The 24,223-nt window shown below is 38.6% G+C and overlaps 3 protein-coding genes across 3 annotated transcripts in view; 2 read left to right on the top strand and 1 right to left on the bottom strand.

Moving 5' to 3' along the window:
- The first annotated feature begins 12,357 nt into the window (after positions 1-12,357).
- Positions 12,358-14,389, top strand: LOC132185166 (receptor-like protein kinase ANXUR1). The gene is made up of 2 exons (XM_059598977.1): positions 12,358-12,982; positions 13,761-14,389. The coding sequence occupies exons 1-2, from the start codon at positions 12,358-12,360 to the stop codon at positions 14,387-14,389; spliced, it is 1,254 nt and encodes a 417-aa protein (XP_059454960.1).
- Positions 14,390-16,119: 1,730 nt separating this feature from the next.
- Positions 16,120-20,646, bottom strand: LOC132185165 (uncharacterized). The gene is made up of 7 exons (XM_059598976.1): positions 20,491-20,646; positions 19,486-20,190; positions 19,213-19,335; positions 17,696-18,502; positions 17,093-17,401; positions 16,304-16,420; positions 16,120-16,137 (listed from the first exon to the last, which is right to left on the bottom strand). Exons 1-7 carry the CDS (start codon positions 20,644-20,646, stop codon positions 16,120-16,122), a joined length of 2,235 nt encoding a protein of 744 aa, XP_059454959.1.
- A 471-nt stretch (positions 20,647-21,117) lies between these two features.
- Positions 21,118-24,223, top strand: part of LOC132185164 (receptor-like protein EIX2) — a 5,790-nt gene continuing 2,684 nt past the window's right edge. Inside the window, exons 1-3 of the mRNA XM_059598975.1 lie at positions 21,118-21,326; positions 22,388-22,627; positions 22,721-23,762. Of these exons, the coding sequence (XP_059454958.1) occupies positions 21,118-21,326; positions 22,388-22,627; positions 22,721-23,762 (1,491 nt within the window). The remainder of the gene's footprint in view (positions 21,327-22,387; positions 22,628-22,720; positions 23,763-24,223) is intronic.

The following is a 24,223-nucleotide window of genomic DNA, read 5'->3' as shown; positions in this document are numbered from 1 at the left end:
TTATTAGTATAAATTATGCATTGTTGAGATACCGAGCTCAACAAATTGTAGAATCTCAACAAAATTTTAGCTATTTTGACTAACTGAATGTGAAATTTCTTTTAAAAAATTTTGATGCAGGGCTAGGGAGAATTAATATATAATCTTTTAACTATTTTGGATTGCCCAATATAATATAAGTACTCTCAGTAAAAAACACACATGTTATTAAATATATAGAGGCAAATTAGTGTATTGCATCGATTATGTGATACTAAAGTAATTAAAGAAGATGTATGTGCAATTTGCGAATATCAAGGGAAACATGGGTGATATGATCCGGTATATATATGTATATTCCGTTAGTGTAATTTTTTTGTTGACACAGGTGTCGTGTTAATGAAACCTAATTCTAATCCTTCCTCGTATGAAGGACGACCCTAACACAAAAACATACCATTTGTCTGCACCTTAATTCGTTTACCTTGACCAAGTCAAACTACGTACTTATAACCGTTTACCTAACTGGCAGCAAAATTTGAATCATGATATCGTATTCGTGTGCCACCCTGTATCTGTAGAAAATGGAAGTGTCTCATTGTCAATATGCTCGATGGTGACACTCCAGAAATATCTTCTCTTGGCAAGCAACCTATGAAAAAAAATATATAATAGACTTACCTATTCGGTGTATTATTGTTTACATGTAAGCATCAATTGATTATTATTTATCGTATACAGGTAAGCTCTTAAGATATATTGAATATGGTTTAAGGTGTGTTAATAGAATTATCATACAAAAGATCTTAAACCATAAACAATGTAACTTATAAACTGTTGTTCGCAGTTGTTAATATAAGGGATAAATGCAAAATTGGTCTATATGGTTGGCTTAAATTACAAATTACTCCCTGTAGTATAACAAATATTTTATAGGGTGCTTCCGTAGTTGGCCTAAATTACAAATCATTACATGTGGTATAAAAAATAATTTATATGTCTTTAAGGTAAGCCAAAATAACAATTTGCTACATGAAATCAATTTTCGTTAAGTAATTTAACATAATTCATTACTTTGTCACGTCATACCCAATAAAAATACGACACTTGATATTATGAATTTTTAACTTTAAAAAATGACAACTAGGATTTTCTACACCATTTTAGAACACCAGCTAAGATTACACTTCAGCCCTCACTCAACGTCATACTACTACAGTAAATTAACCTATTCTCTTTTATCCCCAAAATTTTACTCTGTGCGTAACCCTCCGTAATTTTCATCTTCCTCGCTACAATTTGGGAGCATTTTGAGAGAATTTAACTATCGCACTCTGTGAAGCGACTGATGAGATTAGGTTAATTTACTATAACAATATGACATGGAGTGAGAGCTACAATATAATCTTAGCTAGAATCCTAAAATGATGTGAAAATCGTCATTTTTGAAAGTGTAACAGATTTTGTAAAGTTATTAAACAAAAATTGATTTCAGTAAGTAAACTGTTATTTTGACAAACCCTAAGGACCTATAAATTATTTTTATACCACAGTGAGTGATTTCTAATTTAGGCTAACTACAAGAACTTATAAATTATTATTTATACCACACAGAGTAATTTGTAATTTAGGCCAACCACAAAGACCAATTTTGCATTTATCCCTTAATATAATTGGATATTACATTTGATAAGACTATAACTTATCAATCATGATGATTTATCTTAATCATGTGAAGTACTGGAGATTTGATTGATATGTTTGTGTGATTATAATGTATTGAACGAACCACATGAGTTCTTGTTCTATCATAACGATTGTCAATATTAATAACATGAACTCATGACTACTTATAGCATTGATTCTCAATCTTGAGAGAAATGTGAAGTGAAGTTCACTTCGACACTGTTGTTACGGTGCACAACAATGATGAATAATATGGAATTCAAAATTGTGAGGTGAAGAAAAAAATCAAGATACAGATTTACATGGTTCTGCCATGTGCCTACTTCCACAAGAGAATGCAACTATATTTTACTATTCAATGATTTAGGATTACAACTTAACAATCTTATTGGAAAACCTAATTATAAGTATTTTGAAAAACTCCAAAATACCCTCCACAACCTATTTGTCCCCAGGCCCACATAAACCTAATTACGTCCAATGGGCCAGTAGTTTCAGTATTACTCTCTATGCCTGAAAGCATATGAGCCACTTGTTCGAACAATCTCCATCTTGGCGAGTATTCACCTCTTCGAAGATAATCAAGTATTGGGCTTTCACATGGAACTGATAGGTTTGGGGATGCCGCCTTCTCTCATCTCCTTTGTAGCACCTAGAGACATTTGTCAAGTCCAGGCAATGCTTGAACTTGTCTACGGTAATAGGCTTCGTAAATATGTCTGCTGTATTCCCAGAAGTGTGAATCTTCTCAAGAAATAATTCACCTCTATCAACTAATTCCCTGATCTTGTGAGACCTCACATCAATATGCTTGGTTCTCGTATGATACATCTGGTTCTTTATCAAGTAAATGGCACTCTGATTGTCACAGTACAATGGGACTCCACTTACTGAATACCCAGCTCCCTGACAAACCTTGTGAGCCACAAAGGTTCCTTCACAGCCTCAATTGCTGCCATGTACTCCGCCTCAGTCATGGACATCGCAACCGTGGACTGGATCATAAACCTCTAACAAATGGGTCTTCTTGCAAGAGTGAACATGTTACCTGTGGTCAATCCCCTATCATCCAAATCCCCTGCATAATCTGTATCCACGTACCCCACAATTGACAAATCACCCTTATGTTTGACAAAAGTGATGTCATAGTCTGTAGTATATTTCAAGTATCTGAAAATCCATTTGACTGCATCCCAGTGTTGTCTCCCTGGATTTGCCATGTACTTGCTCACCACACTGATTGTATTAGCAAATCTAGCTTGGTATATAACATAGCCTACATCAAACATCCCACTGCACTGGCATATGGGACTTTAAACATGTCTTCAGTTTCTTCAATTGCCTTTGGACACTAGAAGGTAGACAAATAGAAGTGATTCGCCGAAGGTGTACTCACTGGTTTCGCATTATCCATTCTAAACCTCTCCAACACCTTCTTCAAATAGTCAGCCTGAGATAGCCACAATCTCTTGGCATCCCTGTCCCTACGAATCTCCATCCCAAGAATCTTTTTGGCTGCATCCAAATCCGTGATGCCAAATTCTCTACTCAAGAAAACCTTTAGCTTGTTGACCTCCACTATACTCTTAGCTTCAATAAGCGTATCATCCATATACACTAACAGAAAAACAAATGACCCATCATCAAGGCTCCTTACATACACACAACAGTCATATTCACATCTCCTGTATCCAATTCTAATTATGTAGGAGTCAAACCGCTTATACCACTGCCTTGGAGATTGCTTCAGCCCATAAAGTGACTTCTTCAATTTACAAACCAAGTTCTCCTGTCTAGGTTGATGTGGTCTTTTTGTCTGCAAAAATATTAATAATAAAAATACCACTCATAATACAATGAATCCTTGTATGATAGGATTATATTGAGGGTGTCGAACCTCAATGACTGCGCAGGTGTTGTTATTAAGCTTATCAAGATCAAATATAACTCAATTCAAAAGATGATTGTTTTGTTTTTCTTTTATAAAAGTGAAGATAAAGATAAATAAAATGAGAGAAAGAATAGGGGTTGATTTCACCATTAATCACATAACAATGGTCAATTATAAATTAACAAGGAAAATTGATACATGCATGGTATAGGGCTTGTCTCACTCGAGTAATCAAGAAAATACCATAATTAAGAAATAAGTATAATCTAACTTCGATTGGCACGGACTGTCTGTCTAACCTTTAGATGCGGTGCAGTCCTTCTTCCTTAGGTATGGACTATCAAATCGCTTAATCAGTTACACGCAATCAAGGAATAAGCAAAACTCATCTTCAGGACGTACGAATTGTCTACCTAAATTACACTAACCTAGGGTGTAGAGTCATTTGCCTTCCCTAGGCATGGCCTATCAAACCCTTATGATCATGTGTTAGTTAAAACTGTTGTATAACAATCATTCATATAGTCACATAAAATATGAAGGATTGAGAGTTCAACCAAGATAAAAAGTTTTTTAAGACAAGAGAAGAATTTCATAATGATTGCGTATAAACTTTAAAACCAAATCTCTAAGTTATATAACCATCATGCATATAGAAAATTCTTAAATTAAAAATACAATTAAATCACTATTACTTGGAAAGGGCTACATCAACACTCTATTATAAATTTAGCCGCTTATGGTGGTGCTAGAATGGCCTCCTGCCATGTTCACCTTCTCCTCAACTCTTTAAGCTTCCAAGAAGATATTTTCTGTCTGAAACTAAGCACACATTCTCTGCAAAACCTAGAGGCCTCTTTATAGGGTATAAAACAAATCCTAGAAGCCTTAGAAATCACAAAAAAAATCATATTTCAGTCTCCTAGTCCAATTATGAAGAAATCCTAGTACAAATTGGAATAGGATTCGTCCAGATTTTTGTCCTTACATTACAGGACAATTTTGGTATAGCAAACATCCAAATTAGGAAAATCTTATTTCACAATGATTTTATTATTTTTAGTTAGATTTCCAATGCCACTAATTTCACCTCAATCTGATACTTGAGCTGAAAGTTATGGTCAAAATACTAAGATGTTTGCAAAATCCAAAATTTAATCCAATCCGATTTTAAATCTAATTAGGGAAATTCCGATTTAATCATTTCCTTGATTTGATTAAACTTAATCACATCATATAGGTCCTTTCAAAATGTGCTTTAAGCCAAAAATCAATAGAATTTCTTGCATCTTTATTAAAAACTTGAAAACACTAAAACAACAACTAAATCAAATAGATAACAGTGCTAAGGAATTAATATATACGAGTTAAGGAGTTTGAATGTGCAACATTCAGCGCTTATCACACCCCCAAACTTACACATTGCTAGTCCCTTAGCAATACAAGACTGAAACTAAACTGAAAAACAACTAACTAATTCCTTCTTTCGTGGGATGTCTGATTGCATTTAACGCAAAATGAACTAACACATAATTATGAAGCTTGAAAATAATTCTAACATAAATAATTGAGCATCTCAAAATTTATTGGACTTCCTATCAAATGAAACAACCAAGGCATAATTTTTTTTTTTTTTCTTCTTGTTTTGCAATGCTTAGCTCCCTTAAGCTTTCTAATTAACTCATGTATCGAGTGTTAAGTCAATGACTCCCAAACCAAATGGTTTTAGGGTATAAGGTGTAAAGACACTCCTATAGACTTACTAACTCAAGTCAAAAAGGCTATGAAACTAACCTAGCCATGTTATCAATCAAACCAAATTTCTCAAATTTTGACGCAAACACTCACTGTTTAATGAGGCAAGAGGGCCGGTTACGCAATGGGAAACTCAAACTCAATCAACTTTATATATATATATATATATATATATATATATATATGTCAGGATTTTTCATCCAATAAGTCACCCAACTGCATTCAAGATATTGAAAACAAACTTAATTGGTCTCAAATTTCATGCCTCGTAAACATGTGCAAGAGTGCTCATGGTAAATCAAATTGAAACAAGAAGCATCTCATGTTTTCAACACGTGCCATGCCCAAAAACATGCTTTCAGAAATAATAATGAAGAAGAAAAGAGAAAAACCAAATCTGGTACTATTCATCTTCATGATTATGTTTGAATATCTTGGAATTGAAGCTTGATGGCCTTAAGTCACAACAACTCCTATTTATAGGATATATATGGGCCATGGCACGATGAAGAGAGGTAGGACTACAAAAGTAAGAACACTAAGCCAATAAAATGAAAGCAATTAACCAACTATACTAAATTATTGTCGCTTATTAAAAAACAAATACTACTAAATCATTACTGTCAACACCAGAAGCGGAATGGTACAATGACAATGGTTGTAGAGAAATTTTAAGCGATTATCAAAAATATCAACAATATGTACTAGTTGTCAACTTGACACTACTGTCTACCTCAAAAAAAAAAATGAAAATTTAATAAAAAATCAGCGACACTGCTATCTTTTACGACGTGGGCTGAAGAAGTATTCGAGTGTTGTAACTTGTTCTGACATCATGAGGTTGGGGGTTTCCCAAATTTGTAATCGAAAAAATAATCAAGTTGCATCAGAAGATTTAAATATAGGTTTCCTTTGACAAATGGCTTTTTAAATGAGTTTTTTTTTTTTTTTTTTTTTAGTTATAAGAATTAAGTGATTGATCATGTGATATCAAGGTGTTAATTTTTATGAAAGAAAATGAAAAAAATAGTTTTGAAAATATATTTACTTTTTTTTTTTTTTTTGTTTTGACAAAAGTAAAAATAAGGCAGAAGGAGATGAAAATCGTTTGCCAAAAGGTGCCACGAATCTTAGTTGATGTACCAGCCATTACGGTGGGGAAGCATCATTCTTGATGAAACGGTTTGTATTCATTAAAGCATTCAAATAGCGTAACGCGACGCCCTATATTGTATAAAATAAGAGCTAGGTGATATTCAGTGAGTGATATGACGTTTTTTCCTTTTATTTATTTTTCTTTTTGTTGAAATTGAGGAGGTTTAGAGTATTAAGATAGACCTAACCATAAAAGATAAAATATAAGTAGCTTGTTTTATAAACCTCTCATTTTTCTATATCCTTTCAATCTAAAAAATATCAAAACATTAATAAATAACTTTCCTCCCTCTTCACTAAAAAAAAAAAAAAAACACTCTTAAAACCCACCCTTAACACAACAATAAAAACCTAAAAAAAGGAGAAAAACTTAAAATCCTAAATTATAGCAAACATTAATTATCTCATCTTTTCTCAAGTAAAAAAGAAATATAAGAGATCGGAAAAGTACCCCACATGCAGTCGGCTAATTATAGTCACCATCATCCTCATCATCCTTAATTAATATTATTTTCACAAATTATCATTTCTGTTAATATATTTGTTGTGTCAACATCAAGTGGGCCTTGCATTATATTTTTCTTTCTCGTTGAATATGTTTTCTAATCCAATTTGGAGTATATTTAAGTAGCCGACTTGGAGTCTATTATAGCTGTCATCAATACTTTTCATATTGGGATTTGTAAGAACTAAGAAGCAACCGACTTTTACTCTCAAATTTTACGAGAGCCTGTAGTTAGAAATTTTATAGTCGAAACAATTAATTTATAAGAATTTTTATTTGTTATACGATTGTCATATAATTGAAATAATGTGACAATAAAATTATTACTATGTTTGTTAAGCACGTGCTAATAAAAATTTTGGTTATGAACAAGTGCGCATCATTATCATCATCGTCATCATAGAATTATTACTATTTTTTTTTTTTTTTTTTTTATGTGAGAAAGTCGAATGCTAATAAAGAATATTAAGAAAGATTTGGATTCACTTGAAGATGACAGTCCAACCAAGGACCGGATTAGTTTACTTTGTTCTATCTGGCATGAACAACGAGCAAACTCTGAAAGCTTTCTACAAAGTCTTCTTTATTAAGATCAACAAAGTTGGAGAATTTTGTTACAATTACACAGCCTTCCTTCACATTCTAAAACACTGCAAAGAGTAATATTCTGGTCCGATATCGGGATTCTAACAAAATTTTAAATCGACTAGTCATTTTAAGGTGATTTATAAAAGACCCTCATATATAGATGTTAGGTCTCACATTCCTTACTAAATGAAACTAGGCTTTATAAGTGATTCTAAAGAGACTTAAAATTGACTAGTCCTTTTAAAGTGATAGTTCAAGTGTGACTAGTGTTTTTCTGTGGGTGGCTAATTTGCTTAAATTTATAACAAAAAAATCTTTAAAAATATATTCTACAAATTCTAGCCCCCATCCTTTGTTCACTGAGTTACGCAACATTGGCCACTTTGTAAGATGTCTGGTTCCTAGGATTCATGGAAATCTCCCTGACTTGGTTATGTAAAAGTGAATGAGGATGTTGTTGTGAACAAAGTAAAGCAGAGAATGGGTATAGGCATTGTAGTCAAATCTCTAACAAGCACATCAGACTTGGCAAAAATTTCACTACCAAAAACAAATGACCTATACAGGCGCATTTTTTCCCCAGAGCTTGTGTGAGATGCATGGACTGAGAAAAAACCATCAGTAACAAAATAAGCGTTGGTATTTTAATATAAGAGCCAAAAAATAAGAATCGGTATACATGGGGTTGATTTTGTATTTTTGCTATCTACTTTTCTAAACCACCTACGGGCATCCGTCTCAAAATTTTTAGTTATAAACTTTTCATTTTTTTCTTTCTTTTAAAATATTATTTATTTATCTGCTTTCATTAGTCCCAAAGAAGAGATAGAATCATGTTGATGTTTTTATTAGTATAAATTACGCATTGTTGAGTTACCAAGCTCAACAAATTGTAGAACCTCAACAAAATTTTAGCTATTTTGACTAACTGAATGTGAAATTTCTTTTAAAAATTTTTGATATAGGGCTAGGGAGAATTAATAATCTTTTAACTATTTTGGATTGCCCAATACAATATAAGTACTCTTAGTAAAAAACGCACATGTTATTAAATATATAAAGGTAAATTAATGTATTACATCGATTATGTGATACTAGAGTAATTAAAGAAGATGTATGTGCAATTTACCAATATCAAGAGAAACATATATGGGTGATATAATCCGGTATATATTCCTGTTAGTGTAATTTTTTTGTTGACACAGGTGTCGTGCTTTTTTTTTTTTTTTTTTTTTGAATTGGTTTTCGAATCTTCATTGATAAAGTAAACTTAAATCGTGAGTACAGAATCATATACTTTAGAAAGGAAAATCTTCTCTCCAAAGTTTGTGCGCATCTCCATTAGCCTCACGGGGGATGTGATTCACCTGGTAGTCCTGAAAACTTCGAAGTAACTGTTTCATGTCATCAATAATCAACCCATAAGACCTCCAACCTCCCCCATCAGACTGGAGAGCTTGGACGATCTGAATCGCATCACCTTCAAGAATGAGTTTTCGAATGCCCAGCCTGAGACGTAATTCGATTCCCCTCCTTGCTGCCAGCACCTCAGCCCTAGCTAGATCATTGATGAATGCCATTGTTTCGTGTTAGATAATATTATATTATTATTATTTACCTTCTTTAGTATTCTAGGGTTACTAGGTTTACCTTTCCTTATTCTACTAGGTCTGTATTATTCGCCTATATATAGGCCTCTTCTGTACATTATATTTTGTGATTCAATATACAACCTTATTCTCAACATGGTATCAGAGCACAGGTTCTGAATCACCTCAAAATTTTTCCCGTCTAAATATTTTTCCTCCGGCACCGCTAGTGTTATCCGGCGAATCCTTCTCTCTGATCCTCACGGTTCTCTATCTTCTCCTCGAGGTTTTCAGCGTATCACTATACCGCTTGAAAGCCCGGAAGACAACCGTCCCAGAGCCGCCGCACACAGCCATATCGGAGCCGACACGCGCCCTCACGCGCCGCCCAAAGGTTCAGCAATTCCGCCACTGCCGTCCAGCCACCGCCCGCCACGGTGGTCCGATTGCTTCCCTCAGACCACCGATCGATAGATCTGCTCCCCAAGATTCCAGAACAGGTCTCAGATCCTCCATACGAGCCTTCACGCGCCTCCACGCGCCACCAGAAGTTACGCGCGTCAGATCCACGCGCCAGTTCACGCCTCCTCCGTTCGTGCGTGTACCACACGCGCCATCGCACCCACGTGCCACGTCATCCTTGCCACGTCAGCCCTAATTGCCACGTCAGCATAGCCACGTCAGCCCAACGTGCCACGTCACAGTGCCACGTCACCGTGCCACGTCATCAGTATCAGTCAGACCTTGCCACGTCATTAGTGCCATGTCAGCGTTGACTTTGACCGTTGACCGTTGACTTTTTGTTGACTTCCAGAGTTGACCAGGTGCTTTCTTACCTATTTTTTCGTCCTGATTTCATATTTGTAGTCTGTTTTTGCATTTGAGCCTTCCAGATGGCACAAAACGAGATTTTTCATCATGTTCAGACTGTATTGGATGGAACAAACTATATGTTGTGGTCTCAATCTATGCGCAGCTTTCTTAAAGGCCGCAAGCTTTGGCTTTATGTCACTGGGGAGATCCAAAAGCCAGTTAAAAAGGATTCTGAGGCAGATGAGGCTTTTACCACTCGTCTTATTGATTGGGATAGCAAACATCATCAGATTCTTACATGGTTCCATAATACCACTATCCCATCTATTTCTGCACTCTTTGGCAGCTTTGATGAAGCAAAGGGTGCTTGGGATATGCTTGCTTCTCGTTATTCTTCTGTAGATGGTGCTCACGAGTATCAGCTTTTGTTTGAACTTTTCCATCTCAGGCAGGAATCTGGTCAGAGTATCAATGATTTTCTTGCCCGCATGCAATTCTTGTGGAACCAAATTGATGTTTCTGATCCTATTTGGAAGGATCCCACTGATGCTCAGATGTATATTACCCGTAGAGATCAACATCGCCTTCACCAATTTTTGATGGCTTTGCGTGATGATTTTGAGCCTGTTCGTGTGCAACTATTACATCGTTCTCCTCTTCCCACTTTGGACACTGCCATCTTCGAACTTGTCCGTGCCGAGACTAGATCGCAGACTATGCGCTCTCAGCCTAGTCATACAGTGTTGGCTGCACCATCCTCTGGCTCCTCGTCATTCCAGCGAGAGTATTATGACAGGTCAGGTACTTCTCGACTCCCTCCTAAGTCTCGCGATAATAATTACTGTCGCTATTGTCGACGTCGAGGGCACACTATTGACAAGTGTTGGCGTAAGGGAAGATCTAATGCACCCACAGCAGCAGTTGCTCATACTGAGAGTGGTTCATCTCCAGCTGCTTCATCTCCAGCTGCTCCCTCTTCAGTTGCCCCCTCTGGCCACGCATCAGGATCCAGTGTCACCTTATCTGCTGCTGACTTCGAGACAATAGTCAACCAGGTCGTCCTATCTCGTTCTGGTAATGCATCTTCCTCTGTCCTCTCAATTTTGCCAGGTACCTCTTCCTCTTGGCTCTTTGACTCTGCTTGTTGCAATCACATGACACCTAACCCTACTTCCTCTACCACATCTGTACCTTCACCTCATTCTTCATTCATTCGCACAGCTGATGGCTCCATTCTGACTGTTAAAAATATAGGCACTATCAATACACCTTCCCTTTCTGTTCCTGAAGTTTTTCATATGCCTGGATTATCCTTCAATCTTCTTTCTGTTGGCCAACTGTGTCAACTTGGATATAGACTTGTTTTTGACTTTTCTGGTGTGCATGTACAGGATCCTCGTACGAGTCAGACCATTGGGACCGGGCGTAGAATTGGGCGTATGTTCGAACTATCATCCTTACATCTCCCTGCCACAGGCATCTCTGCTGCAGCCTCTTCATCATCACAATCTCTTGCACTTTGGCATTCGCGTCTTGGTCATGCATCTGCCTCTCGCGTTCAATTTTTAGCTTCAAAGGGTTTGTTAGGTTCAGTTTCCAATAATTATTTTGATTATAGTTCATGTCAACTTGGTAAACAACCGGCTTTGCCATTTAATAATAGTGACTCTCATGCTACTGCTTCTTTTGATTTAATTCATTCTGATGTTTGGGGACCTTCTCCTGTTGCTAGTATGAGTGGCTCACGTTATTTTGTTATTTTTGTTGATGATTTCTCTCGTTACACTTGGGTGTTTTTAATGAAATCTCGTTCTGAATTATTGGATATTTATCGTACTTTTGCCAAAATGGTTGAAACCCAATTTTCAAAACCCATTAAGGCTTTTCGTTCTGATAATGCTTTAGAATATACTCAACATGATTTTCAAGCCATTCTAAAACATTATGGCACTGTTTCTCACTTGTCATGTCCAGGCACCTCACAACAAAATGGTCGAGCTGAACGTAAACTTAGGCACATTTTAGACACTGTCTGTGCTCTTCTCATTTCCACATCTGTTCCTACCCCGTTTTGGGGTGAAGCCACTCTCACGGCTGTCTACACAATCAATAGGTTGCCTACCCCTATCCTTGATAATTGCACTCCTCATGAGCGGTTGTTTGGCTCTATCCCTTCATATCATCATCTCCGTGTCTTTGGTTCTGCCTGTTTTGTTTTACTCCAGCCTCATGAGCGCACCAAACTTGGGCCTCGTTCTCGGTTGTGTTGTTTTCTTGGATATGGAGTGGAACACAAGGGCTACCGGTGTTATGATCCTGTGTCTCGTCGTCTTCGCATCTCCCGTCATGTAGTGTTTTGGGAGCATTGACTATTCCACGACGTCGGCAAATTCAGCATGCCATCATCCCCTCCCTTTACTACCCTTTTTGAGTTTCCTCTTTCTCCTACTCCCACCACCGATGTCTTGCCTGAGTCTCTCTCGCTAGAACTGCAGTCATCTGATGCCCTCGAAGCTGCTTCGCCTGTGTCCCCAAGTTCTTTGCCTGCGTCCCCAAGTTCTTCGCCTGCCTCCCCAGGTTCTGTTTCATCTGAGGATCCAGTCTGCACTCCATCACCTGACATTCGTCGATCCACCCGAGTAAGATCTCTTCCTTCCCATTTACAGGATTTTCATTGCTTTCATGCCTTAGCTACCTTGCACGAGCCTCACTCTTTTCGTGAGGCCTCCACTAACCCTCTTTCGCAGGCTGCGATGAAAGAGGAACTTGATGCTTTACACAAGAACAATACATGGGATCTGGTTGACTTACCTCTTGGAAAATATGCGGTCGGGTGTAAGTGGGTTTACAAAATCAAGACTTGTTCCGATGGTACTATTGACAGGTACAAGGCTCGACTTGTGGCCAGAGGTTTTACTCAGGAATATGGTGTGGATTATGAGGAGACTTTTGCTCCAGTTGCTCGCCTTTCTTTTGTGCGTGCTCTTTTGGCTGTTGCAGCCTCTCGGCATTGGTCACTTTGTCAAATGGATGTCAAAAATGCCTTCCTTAATGGTGATTTAAGTGAAGAAGTTTATATGCAGCCACCTCCTGGATTATCTCATCCTAAAGTGGACGATGTTGACAACAGCGTCGACTTTTCGACCCTAAAGGTGTCGACGCTAATAGTTCAACCCTAATGATCAAATGCACGATTATTAGCGTCCACTTAAAGTCGACCCTAATGATCACTTTTATCGTCCACTTTATCGACCCTAAAAGTGGCAATGTTTTGACCCTAAAAATGATGTAAACGAAAGCTATAGTTGACGCTATTAGTCAACCATTAGCGTCTACTTTTAGTTAACCATTAGGGTCCACAAAAGTGGACCCTAATGGTCCTAAAAATAAAAAATAAAAAAATAACTATTAGTGTCCAAACCAAAGTGGACGCTAATAGTTAACCAATAGCGTCCACAAAGTGGACCCTAATGGTCATAAAAAATTTAAAAAAAAAAAAAAAAAAAATTTAACTATCAGCGTCTACTTAGAGTTGACCCTAATGATCACTTTTAGCATCCACTTTATCGACCATAAAAGGCACATGTTTTGACTCTAAAGATGATGTAAACAAAAGAATTAGTCGACGCTAATAGTCAACCATTAGCGTCCACTTTTTGTGGACGCTAATGGTCCTAAAAAATAAAAAATAATAATAATAATCTGCGATCGATCGTACTCAAGTGCGCGATCGATCGCAGAATCAGTAGGTTTTCTACATTTTGAGATCGATCGCACGTGGAAATCTGTATCGGTGCAGCACGTGGGTTGAACTACCTTCACATGGGTGCGAACCACACAATCATTCATCGTGACGTGAAGACGACAAATATCTTATTGGATGAGAAATGGGTAGCAAAGGTGTCTGATTTTGGGTTATCCAAAATAGGAAAGTCTGAAGCCCACGTCAGTACAAATGTCAAGGGTACTTTTGGATATTTAGATCCAGAATATTACCGACGTCAACAATTGTCTCAGAAGTCTGATGTATACTCGTTTGGTGTAGTTTTGTTCGAAGTATTGTCTGCAAAGCCACCCATAATACGTACTGGAGAGATGCAAGCATTGTGCCTAGCAGAGTGGGCTTTAGAATGCTATCACAATGGAGAGGTTGATCAGATCGTTGATCTATCATTGAAGGATGAAATAACAGTCGAGTGTTTGAAAACATTTTCTGAGATTGCGGTTAATTGTTTACACGACATTGGAATCAACCGACCATCGATGAATGATGTGGTGCGGGACCTGGAGCTAGCATTGCAATTGCAGGAGAGTGCAGACAAAGATGCTAGGCTTGAGGAGGAAATTGTCCAGCCCAATGACATGTGCAGTAGTAGTAGGATTAGTGGACAAGATTTCTCTGAGATTGTGAATCTTCAAGGTCGGTGAGACAAGATAGTAGCTAATCAATATTTAGGATGTCTTATCAGAGTCACATTGCCTACTAAGAGGAGGGGCTTTGGAAGCAAGTCAGTTTAAATGGCAGTGGAGCAACTATTGTATGAAAATGTCGAACTTTAATGCAATCTTTGAATACGAAGGAAATCTATTTTTTAGAATGTCTAGTTTTAATGTAGGACATAAAGTATTGAGATAGGTAGTGTACGGATGTAATGTTAAAGTCTTGACTTTATTGAGGTGTCCAACACATCCACTTGTATGCAACATGTGTTTTACACCAGCTTTACTACACTACAAGAAATTAGGTCTTTAGGGGCGACTCAAAATCGCCCCTAAAAGTCCTAAAGTGGACGATGTTGACAACAGCGTCGACTTTTCGACCCTAAAGGTGTCGACGCTAATAGTTCAACCCTAATGATCAAATGCACGATTATTAGCGTCCACTTAAAGTCGACCCTAATGATCACTTTTATCGTCCACTTTATCGACCCTAAAAGTGGCAATGTTTTGACCCTAAAAATGATGTAAACGAAAGCTATAGTTGACGCTATTAGTCAACCATTAGCGTCTACTTTTAGTTAACCATTAGGGTCCACAAAAGTGGACCCTAATGGTCCTAAAAATAAAAAATAAAAAAATAACTATTAGTGTCCAAACCAAAGTGGACGCTAATAGTTAACCAATAGCGTCCACAAAGTGGACCCTAATGGTCATAAAAAATTTAAAAAAAAAAAAAAAAAAAATTTAACTATCAGCGTCTACTTAGAGTTGACCCTAATGATCACTTTTAGCATCCACTTTATCGACCATAAAAGGCACATGTTTTGACTCTAAAGATGATGTAAACAAAAGAATTAGTCGACGCTAATAGTCAACCATTAGCGTCCACTTTTTGTGGACGCTAATGGTCCTAAAAAATAAAAAATAATAATAATAATCTGCGATCGATCGTACTCAAGTGCGCGATCGATCGCAGAATCAGTAGGTTTTCTACATTTTGAGATCGATCGCACTTGGAGTGCAATCGATCGCAGCATCAGTAGGTTTTCAACATTTTGAGATCGATCGCATTTGGAGTGCGATCGATCGCAGCATCAGTAGGTTTTCTAATGATTTCTAGTTCAAGTGAAGAACCATTGGTTTTGTTCATTGCAAATAACATCAAAAGTCAACTGACTAGTCTTAGCAAAAGAGTCACTAATAGAGCTTAGATCTTGAAGGCTTAAGAACATAGCATATTTGTAATTCTGACAAATGACAACTAAAAGGCCAAACTGCAGTCCATTCTTATCCATGCAACACATATCAATTGATGTTAAAAATTAGACTTTCAGTCAGCTCATTATTTATCAACCCACTTAGCTTGTCTCAAGTGTCATGGAGAGATCAAGACCACATGAAATTAGTCAAAATACAACCACCAACCTCTTGTTGAATGTGGACACCGAAATCTCCAAATACAATGTTCCTAGACGCATCTTTAGCATTAGTTTTCTGAAGAAAATTTTGCATCAGAAAACAACGACATACTGAATTTTACTCTTTATCTTGGGGAAAAATATAATGAAGAAGTTATAAGATCTATGCAATGCAATGAAATGAACACAGACAGTTTTTCATAGTATTTCATGAAGCCAAAAAAGAACTGTACAATTTAAATCACCTGATCAATTAATAGTATTCAACCCACAAGCAAAAATATGAATTCCTTACGTAACTCACCTGCCCTGCTCCCTCTGCGACACAAATAACAGCCGAATCCTTTGTCTCAATCAGGTATTTCAGATGACTCAAAACACCATGAGGCCCGTGCAAATTAAAAGATACCTTAGATGTACATATCAGTAGAATCAGTAACAGCTCACAAAGATAACTATCCAATTAATTGCTAGTAATGAGTACCTCAGGAATGAAACATATGTCAATTTGTCCACTAACTAGGGATGCATGCATAGCTATATATCCACTGCTACGGCCCATCAATTTCACAATGCCAACACCATGATAAGCACTGTGCGCCTAATAACAAGATTGAGGCAAAAAAAAAAAAAAAGTTCACTATGAAGAAACCAACACTGAAAGAATTCAGCAGGAAAACTTATCCGGAGAAACATAACTCCATGCATGGGCAAGTAAAATGCACGTAGAGTACCTCTATAAGAAACATTGCATTTATGTTTAAGTACACAACAACATTGTTTGATGAATCAATTAATGTATGAAATAATCAAACTAATCTAAATGCCCACAAGAAACGTAACTCAAAATGACTAACCTCATCAAAATCATAAAAAAAATATGTGAGAACTGCCCCATTAACCAAACTTGCCAAGGGAGAAAACTATTAAATATATGTTTTGCAATCTATGGGCAGCAAAATTCCAGAACCCAAAATAAAGTACTTATCTGCATCCTCTTCCTTGCCAATTCATCCTCATAAGCAATTTGAGTAATCTACCACAATGAACCAATATATAATATCAAAGACAATGAAAATGAAACCCGAAATGATAGAGAAAGAGATACTAAAAATGTGTTTCTTCATGAAATATATTAAAGCGAGAACCTGCTTGGGTGGTTTACCTGAGAGGAGAAATAAAGCCCATGAAATAATGTCCACTTCAGATACCGAAGAATGCGTAGAACAGCTGAGAAATGAGTGGAGCGAGGAGCAGCCATAAATTGACTCACCTGATGGACAGCATACGAGATATCAGGTCGAGTGACAGTAAGGTAGACAAGACTGCCAACTAAGTGCCGATATAAGGTAAAATCATGAAGAGGCTCGCCATCATGAGGAGTGAGACGAGTATTAAGCTCAGTCGGTGTGTCGACAATCTTACTGTCTGTAAGATTGGCCTGAGAAAGTAGATCAGATATATACTTGGCCTGTGTTAAATAATAACCATCTAAAGAAGATGAGATCTCAAGACCAAGAAAATAGCTGAGAGGGCCAATATCTTTCATCTCAAAGTGTTGACTAAGAAACTGTTTAAGTTCCTGAATACCAGTCATATCATCCCCAGTGATAATCATGTCATCAACATATAGTAGAAGAAGTATGGTACCCCGGTCTGTGCGGCAAATAAACAAGGCAGAATCATAAGAACTGATGGAGTAGCCAAGGCGAGAGATAGTGGCGCTAAACTTAGCAAACCATGCTCGAGGTGCTTGCTTAAGCCCATAGAGTGCTCGACGAAGACGACAAACCTTGTTTGTAGGATGAGATAATCCAGGAGGTGGCTGCATATAAACTTCTTCACTTAAATCACCATTAAGGAAAGCATTTTTGACATCCATTTGACAAAGTGACCAATGCCGAGAGGCTGCAACAGCCAACAGAGCACGCATAGAAGAGAGGCGAGCAACTGGAGCAAAAGTCTCCTCATAATCCACACCATATTCCTGAGTAAAACCTCTGGCCACAAGTCGAGCCTTGTACCTGTCAATAGTACCATCGGAACAAGTCTTGATTTTGTAAACCCACTTACACCCGACCGCAGATTTTCCAAGAGGTAAGTCAACCAGATCCCATGTATTGTTCTTGTGTAAAGCATCAAGTTCCTCTTTCATCGCAGCCTGCCAAAAAGGGTTAGTGGAGGCCTCACGAAAAGAGTGAGGCTCGTGCAAAGTAGCTAAGGCATGAAAGCAATGAAAATCCTGTAAATGGGAAGGAAGAGATCTTACTCGGGTGGATCGACGAATGTCAGGTGATGGAGTGCAGACTGGATCCTCAGATGGAACAGAACCTAGGGAGGCAGGCGAAGAACTTGGGGACGCAGGCAAAGAACTTGGGGACACAGGCGAAGCAGCTTCGAGGGCATCAGATGACTGCAGTTCTAGCGAGAGAGACTCAGGCAAGACATTGGTGGTGGGAGTAGGAGAAAGAGGAAACTCAAAAAGGGTAGTAAAGGGAGGGGATGATGGCATGTTGAATTTGCCGACGTCGTGGAATAGTCGATGCTCCCAAAAAACTACATGACGGGAGATGCGAAGACGACGAGACACAGGATCATAACACCGGTAGCCCTTGTGTTCCACTCCATATCCAAGAAAACAACACAACCGAGAACGAGGCTCAAGTTTGGTGCGCTCATGAGGCTGGAGAAAACAAAACAGGCAGAATCAAAGACACGGAGATGATGATATGAAGGGATAGAGCCAAACAACCGCTCATGAGGAGTGCAATTATCAAGGATAGGGGTAGGCAACCTATTGATTGTGTAGACAGCCGTGAGAGTGGCTTCACCCCAAAACGGGGTAGGAACAGATGTGGAAATGAGAAGAGCACAGACAGTGTCTAAAATGTGCCTAAGTTTACGTTCAGCTCGACCATTTTGTTGTGAGGTGCCTGGACATGACAAGTGAGAAACAGTGCCATAATGTTTTAGAATAGCTTGAAAATCATGTTGAGTATATTCTAAAGCATTATCAGAACGAAAAGCCTTAATGGGTTTTGAAAATTGGGTTTCAACCATTTTGGCAAAAGTACGATAAATATCCAATAATTCAGAACGAGATTTCATTAAAAACACCCAAGTGTAACGAGAGAAATCATCAACAAAGATAACAAAATAACGTGAGCCACTCATACTAGCAACAGGAGAAGGTCCCCAAACATCATAATGAATTAAATCAAAGGAAGCAGTAGCATGAGAGTCACTATTATTAAATGGCAAAGCCGGTTGTTTACCAAGTTGACAGGAACTACAATCAAAAGAATTATTGGAAACTGAACCTAACAAACCCTTGGAAGCTAAAAATTGAACGCGAGAGGCAGATGCATGACCAATACGCGAATGCCAAAGTGCAAGAGATGGTGATGATGAGGAGGCTGCAGCAGAGATGCCTGTGGCGGGGAGATGTAAGGATGATAGTTCAAACATACGCCCAATTCTACGCCCGGTCCCAATGGTCTGATTCGTACGAGGATCCTGTACATGCACACCAGAAAAGTCAAAAACAAGTCTATATCCAAGTTCACACAGTTGGCCAACAGAAAGAAGATTGAAGGATAATCCAGGCACATGAAAAACTTCAGGAATAGAAAGGGAAGGTGTATTGATAGTGCCTATATTTTTAACAGTCATAATGGAGCCATCAGCTGTGCGAATGAATGAAGAATGAGGGGAAGGTACAGATGTGGTAGAGGAAGTAGGGTGAGGTGTCATGTGATTGCAACAAGCAGAGTCAAAGAGCCAAGAGGAAGAGATACCTGGCAAAACTGAGAGGACAGAGGAAGATGCATTACCAGAACGAGATAGGACGACCTGGTTGACTATTGTCTCGAAGTCAGCTGCAGATAAGGTGACACTGGATCCTGATGCGTGGCCAGAGGGGGCAACTGAAGAGGGAGCAGCTGGAGATGAAGCAGCTGGAGATGAACCACTCTCAGTATGAGCAATTGCTGCTGTGGGTGCATTAGATCTTCCCTTACGCCAACACTTGTCAATAGTGTGCCCTCGACGTCGACAATAGCGACAGTAATTATTATCGCGAGACTTAGGAGGGAGTCGAGAAGTACCTGACCTGTCATAATACTCTCGCTGGAATGACGAGGAGCCAGAGGATGGTGCAGCCAACACTGTATGACTAGGCTGAGAACGCATAGTCTGCGATCTAGTCTCGGCACGGACAAGTTCGAAAATGGCAGTGTCCAAAGTGGGAAGAGGAGAACGATGTAATAGTTGCACACGAACAGGCTCAAAAGCATCACGCAAAGCCATCAAAAATTGGTGAAGGCGATGTTGATCTCTACGGGTAATATACATCTGAGCATCAGTGGGATCCTTCCAAATAGGATCAGAAACATCAATTTGGTTCCACAAGAATTGCATGCGGGCAAGAAAATCATTGATACTCTGACTAGATTCCTGCCTGAGATGGAAAAGTTCAAACAAAAGCTGATACTCGTGAGCACCATCTACAGAAGAATAACGAGAAGCAAGCATATCCCAAGCACCCTTTGCTTCATCAAAGCTGCCAAAGAGTGCAGAAATAGATGGGATAGTGGTATTACGGAACCATGTAAGAATTTGATGATGTTTGCTATCCCAATCAATAAGACGAGTGGTAAAAGCCTCATCTGCCTCAGAATCCTTTTTAACTGGCTTTTGGATCTCCCCAGTGACATAAAGCCAAAGCTTGCGGCCTTTAAGAAAGCTGCGCATAGATTGAGACCACAACATATAGTTTGTTCCATCCAATACAGTCTGAACATGATGAAAAATCTCGTTTTGTGCCATCTAGAATGCTCAAATGCAAAAACAGACTCCAAATATGAAATCAGGACGAAAAAATAGGTAAGAAAGCACCTGGTCAACTCTGAAAGTCAACAAAAAAGTCAACGGTCAATCGGTCAAAGTCAACGCTGACGTTGCACCAATGACGTGGCAAGGTCTGACTTGATACTGCTGACGTGGCACACATGCTGACGTGGCACGTATGGGTGACGTGGCTATGCTGACGTGGCACTGATGACGTGGCACTGATGACGTGTCAATGATGACGTGGCACCGATGACGTGGCACTGATGACGTGTCAATGATGACGTGGCACTGATGACGTAGCACGTAGGGCTGACGTGGCAATTAGGGCTGACGTGGCAAGAATGGCGTGGCACGTGTGGTACACGCGCGAACGGAGGAGGCTTGCACTGGCGCGTGGATCTGACGCACGTACTTTCTGGTGGCGCGTGAAGGCGCGTGGAGGCTCGTATGGAGGATCTGAGGCCTGTTCTGGAATCCTGGGGAGCAGATCTATCGATCGATGTTCTGAGGGAAGCAATCGGACCACCGTGGCGGCCGGTGGCTGGACGGCGGAGGCGGAATTGCCGAACCTTTGGGCGGCGCGTGAGGGCGCGTGTGGGCTCCGATATGGCTGTGTGCGGCGGCTCTGGGACGGTTGTCTTCCGGGCTTTCAAGCGGTATAGTGATAGGCTGAAAACCTCGAGGAGAAGATAGAGAACCGTGAGGATCAGAGAGAAGGATTCGCCGGATAACACTGGCGGCGCCGGAGGAAAAATATTTAGCCGCAAAAAAAAAAATTTTTTTTTTTTTTTTTTTTGAGGTGATTCAGAACCTGTGCTCTGATACCATGTTGAGAATAAGGTTGTATATTGAATCACAAAATATAATGTACAGAAGAGGCCTATATATAGGCGAATAATACAGACCTAGTAGAATAAGGAAAGGAATAATACAGACCTAGTAGACTAAGGAAAGGAAAACCTAGTAACCCTAGAATACTAAATAATATTATCTAACAACATGGATATAACTTCATCTTACTATTCGTACAATATTTTATTTTTGGAATTAGATATGATAGACCAATTTGTGTCTTAAATGATCTGGAAAGAAATTTCTATCGTGTATAGACGTTTAATCGGAAGAGATAAAAATAAATAAAAAGCGAAAACTGTACCAATAACATACAATTTTATCTTATAATTTGATAGCATCACATATATCTAAACTTTTTGAAAACAAAATCACAATTATATATATATATATAGTGAGTACATTTTAAGAAAAATGAGCAACATTTAGTAGGGAATTTGAGATTAATTTGGCTTTACATGGATATATATAACTTCTTCTTACTAGATATTACACGTTTTAGTGCAAAACTGAAGATAAAGAATGGTGTTAGTGTTAGTCTGTTAGGTATACTGACTCTGAGGCTCCTCCTAATATTACACGTTTCCATTTAACTCTAAATAAAAAAAACTACAACATATAGTTGGGCCACGTGTAAAGAGAAGCGCCTAGAATTCTTCATACTATAAATATTGAACCCCATGCATGTCTAGGCCTCACAAGCATTTAGATGTCCAACTATTTCACTACTGGCAGAATGGGTAGCAGCCATATCTTTATGTCCACTCTTCATCTCATCCTCTTTTTTTTTCTTCTCCCTGCTTGCAACTTCATCCTACCTACAACTTATTAAACCTGTTTCATGTACCAAAATCCCTATTTCCAGGTGCTCAGAGGTGGAGATGGAAGCACTTCTTAGCTTTAAATACAATCTCACAGATCAATCGGGTCGTCTCTCTTCTTGGGTTGGTGAGGATTGTTGCAACTGGATAGGCGTTGGCTGTGACAACAACACCGGAAATGTAGTGAAGCTTGACCTCAGAAACCCATTTGTTCAGCTTAATTTTTCTGATTTTGATCCTTATTATGTACTATTGTCCAATAAAGAGATGGAAGCTTACAACAGGTCGTGCCTGGGGGGCAAGATAAGTTCTTCTTTACTCAATATATAGCATTTGAGTTACTTTGACCTAAGCTTTAATAATTTTAATGGAATCAGTATTCCAAAATTTTTGGGTTCCTTTGAGAATCTGAGGTATCTCAATCTCTCTTTCTCATTGTTTTTCGAAGTTATTCCTTCCCATCTTGGGAATCTTTCAAGGCTCCAATATCTAGACCTCAATTCACATTCATTCTCCACCGACTTTAGCTCTCCACATCCAAGATTGGAGGTCGAAAGTCTAGAATGGCTTGTTGGTTTTTCTTCTCTTAAGTACCTTGGAATGGATTTTGTAAATCTTGAGAAAGTACCGGATTTGCTCCATGCGATTAATGTGCTTCCTTCCTTACGGGAGTTACACCTAGCTCACTGTAAACTTGTTAGTCTTCCGCACTCTATTTCTTGCATCAACTTTACATTGCTTTCAGTCATTGATCTCTCTTCCAACCACTGTAACTCCTTCATACCTCAATGGTTGTCAGATGTGAGTGGGCTTTCAACAATCAAACTTGAGGCCAATTGGCTTAGAGGTGCTATTCTAGTTGGTCTGATACATCTAGCCAACTTGCATAGCTTGAATTTAGCTAACAATCAGTTAAGTGGGAAGATAACTGAGTTTGTGGATGACTTGTCTCAATGTTCCAACAGTAGCTCTGAAGATAGTAGGAACTTATTGTCATTGCAAGAACTTGTCTTGTCTTATAATCAAATGAACGGAACCATTCAAGAAAGCATCAGGAAACTAGCAATGCTTGTTTCATTGGACCTTCGTTGGAATTCTTGGGAAGGTGTCCTAACTGAAGCTCATTTTCAAAACCTCACCCGATTAAAATCTCTTTGGTTGTCTACGAATGTTTCTGCAAATTCGACACTAGTTTTAAAAGTCAAACATGACTGGGTTTCTCCTTTTAAGCTAATAGACCTTCGATTAACAAACGTGCGGATCGGCCCAACCTTTCCAACTTGGCTTAAAACCCAAAATGAACTCAATGTTCTTGCGCTTGAGAATACTGGCATTTCTGACACCATTCCACATGGCCTTTGGAAGTCTTACCCAAATGTCACCGATTGGAATCTATCTCATAACAAACTATGCGGGCAGGTACCGTACTTTAAATTTCATCCTTTGGTTTCTACTGTTGATTTGAGGTCCAACAAGTTAGAGGGTCCACTTCCACTTTTTCATAATAATCTACGCAGTATATTCCTTAGTAATAATATGTTTTCTGGACCTATTCTAAAAAATATTGGTGAGTTATTGCCCAACTTGCGTTGGTTGGACCTCTTTTCAAATTCAATTACTGGCAAAATTCCCCATTCTATTGGAATGCTAAAGGAATTAGGCTTTCTTATTTTGAGAAATAATTTTCTGTCTGGGAAATTCCCACCTCTTTGGAAGGATTTATAGCAGTTAAAGATATTGGATTTAGCATAGAACAATATATCTGGCAATGTTCCAAGTTCAATGCGATATTTGAGATCACTGGACGTATTATCATTGAGCCAAAATCATCTTGATGGAGAGCTTCCTTCTTTCTTTAGAAACTATAAAAACTTGCAAAG

Source organism: Corylus avellana, chromosome ca6 (genome assembly GCF_901000735.1).
Source record: "Corylus avellana chromosome ca6, CavTom2PMs-1.0".
NCBI classification, from domain to species: domain Eukaryota; kingdom Viridiplantae; phylum Streptophyta; class Magnoliopsida; order Fagales; family Betulaceae; genus Corylus; species Corylus avellana.
Note: the sequence above shows the minus strand (reverse complement) of the source record. Positions and strands in the feature narration are given on the sequence as shown.

Excerpts from the sequence above, each read along its gene's own strand:
- LOC132185165 (XM_059598976.1), bottom strand. The coding sequence starts at position 20,646 with ATGGCACAAAACGAGATTTTTCATCATGTTCAGACTGTATTGGATGGA. Across the intron at positions 17,402-17,695 it reads GGTCACTTTGTCAAATGGAT|GAACTTAAACAGTTTCTTAG; the intron begins GTCAAAAATGCT and ends ACTGGTATTCAG. Across the intron at positions 16,421-17,092 it reads TCTCGTATGCTGTCCATCAG|GCGCACAGTGCTTATCATGG; the intron begins GTGAGTCAATTT and ends TCTTGTTATTAG.
- LOC132185166 (XM_059598977.1), top strand. The coding sequence starts at position 12,358 with ATGCCATCATCCCCTCCCTTTACTACCCTTTTTGAGTTTCCTCTTTCT. Across the intron at positions 12,983-13,760 it reads CTCTCGGCATTGGTCACTTT|CACGTGGGTTGAACTACCTT; the intron begins GTCAAATGGATG and ends GTATCGGTGCAG.